General features: G+C 60.0%; 1 protein-coding gene across 1 annotated transcript in view; it reads right to left on the bottom strand.

Moving 5' to 3' along the window:
* PABPN1L (poly(A) binding protein, nuclear 1-like (cytoplasmic)) overlaps positions 1 to 1,228 on the bottom strand; it is a gene marked incomplete at its 5' end in the record, with an annotated part of 3,457 nt that extends 2,229 nt beyond the window's left edge. Inside the window, 2 exons of the mRNA XM_009326974.1 lie at positions 385 to 493; positions 1,054 to 1,228. Of these exons, the coding sequence (XP_009325249.1) occupies positions 385 to 493; positions 1,054 to 1,228 (284 nt within the window). The remainder of the gene's footprint in view (positions 1 to 384; positions 494 to 1,053) is intronic.
* Between the last annotated feature and the right edge of the window lie 493 nt (positions 1,229 to 1,721).

Here is a 1,721-nt window from a genome sequence, read left to right as displayed (position 1 = left end):
CAGGTCCCCGGGCACATCCAGGCATACCCTAATCCCCACACTGCTGCCTCCTCCATCCCCTTGCCCCCTCTCTCTTCACACCCCACACTCCCCCCCCAGGGTGATCGCTCTGCTGGGGCTGTTGGTGGTAAACTCAATTACTTAATTGAACTAAATGTAATTAATTTAATTTGCTGTGTCTTGGCCTGCAAAGGTAGGAGGTAAGAGTGGCTATAACCTGTGTTAGCACCATGCCATCCCTGGGACTCCATCCCTCACCCACCTTACGTGTCCAGCCCCAGGCTGCCAGGAGAGGCAGAGCCACGTGCTCTGGCTCCGATCGCCGCCCTGTGCCCCAGAGGTGTCCCCGGGGCGGGGACAGCAGCACCCAGGGACAGCCCGTACCTGCCTCCGAGCTCACGATGAGGCGGCTCTCAGCTTCCAGCTGCAACTCCTTCAGCCTCTCATCCTCTTTCTCCATCTCTCGCACTCGGGCTTTGATGGCCTCCAGCTCCTGAAACCCAAACCAAGGCTCGCGTGAGCAGCACACGGCGCAGGGACACCCCAACCCCGCTCCCCACCCTGGGCTGGGCCGTTGCAGTGCTGCACGGCACGCACCTCCACCAGCAGTGCCTTCCCAGGCCGGGGACAAGGGTGGGCTGGCTGCTGGGGACAACAGCCTGTCCCACAAAAGGGGAGTTCAGCTCCAGCCTCCGCTGGGGGGGGAAGAACAAGGAAACGTTTCCTTTCCCGTGCTTGCCTGCGAAGCAGCGTGTGCTGCAGCAGAGAGGCCCCAGCAGCACCAGAGCTGCCGGAGGGAACCGGAGATTTAAGCTGGTGACGAACAGGAGCCATTTACTCTCGCTCAGCCAGGCAGACATCTCAGCAGTGAAAGCTAAGCAGCAGGAGAGTGACAATTCAATTTCCAGCTTCCCAGCTCAGGGATTTTAACATCGCGGCCCCAAGATTATTCTTATTCTTAATTTTTGGAAGCGCTTGAAGAGAGGTGTAGAAAGTTTCCCATTTCCTTAGAGAAACAGGGAAAATTGATTCCACGCTCAGCCAGGCACTCACTGGGTCCGGCACAGCCAGCTCCTCCGCCCTGTCCCTCTCCAGGTGGCTCAGGTCCGAGCTGTCGTCTGCAGCCTTCCGCAGAGCTGCCATCTCTGTCACGTCCCAGGACGCCTCCACCGCTGCCAGGGACGGCGGGTCCTGCCACCAGATCCCTGAAGTGTCCAGGAAGAGAGGACTGGGCGGGAACAGGGGCAAAAAGCCATTTAACAAACAAACAGCCATTTAACATAGAACCTAAAGCAGGACGCCAGCCAGGCAAAGGCTCCAAGGGGGCTTCCAGCAGAAGGATGAACAGGTGCCGCCAAAGCAGTTTGCTCTCGGTGCTGCAGGCGAGCTCGCGGCAAGACCCCAGAACTGCAGGAGCGAGGGCTACTGAAAGGTCTCCAGTTCATACCGAGCCACTTCCCAACTCGGGGGGGCTGCAGAGGAGACCTGGAAGCAGCTTCCCTTGGGTGAAAGAAACAGGCGCGAGCATCACAGCCCGCTGGCAGGGAAGGGGAAGAGGAGGCAGGACCTGCTCCGCCAGCAGAGCTCCCAGGCTGCACAGAGGGAGCCGGGAGGGAGCCCTGCCTCACCCAAGCAAAGAGGCAAGCGCGCAGCCTTTTAGCCCCGGGCTCTGGGCTCGAGCCCACAGAGGGACAAACTCTCCCACCCATCAGCGGGAAGCT

Source organism: Pygoscelis adeliae, unplaced genomic scaffold (genome assembly GCF_000699105.1).
Source record: "Pygoscelis adeliae isolate BGI_AS28 unplaced genomic scaffold, ASM69910v1 Scaffold727, whole genome shotgun sequence".
In the NCBI taxonomy this organism is placed as follows: Eukaryota; Metazoa; Chordata; class Aves; order Sphenisciformes; family Spheniscidae; genus Pygoscelis; species Pygoscelis adeliae.
The sequence above is the reverse complement of the archived record's forward strand: the minus strand, read 5'-3'. Positions and strand labels throughout refer to the sequence as shown.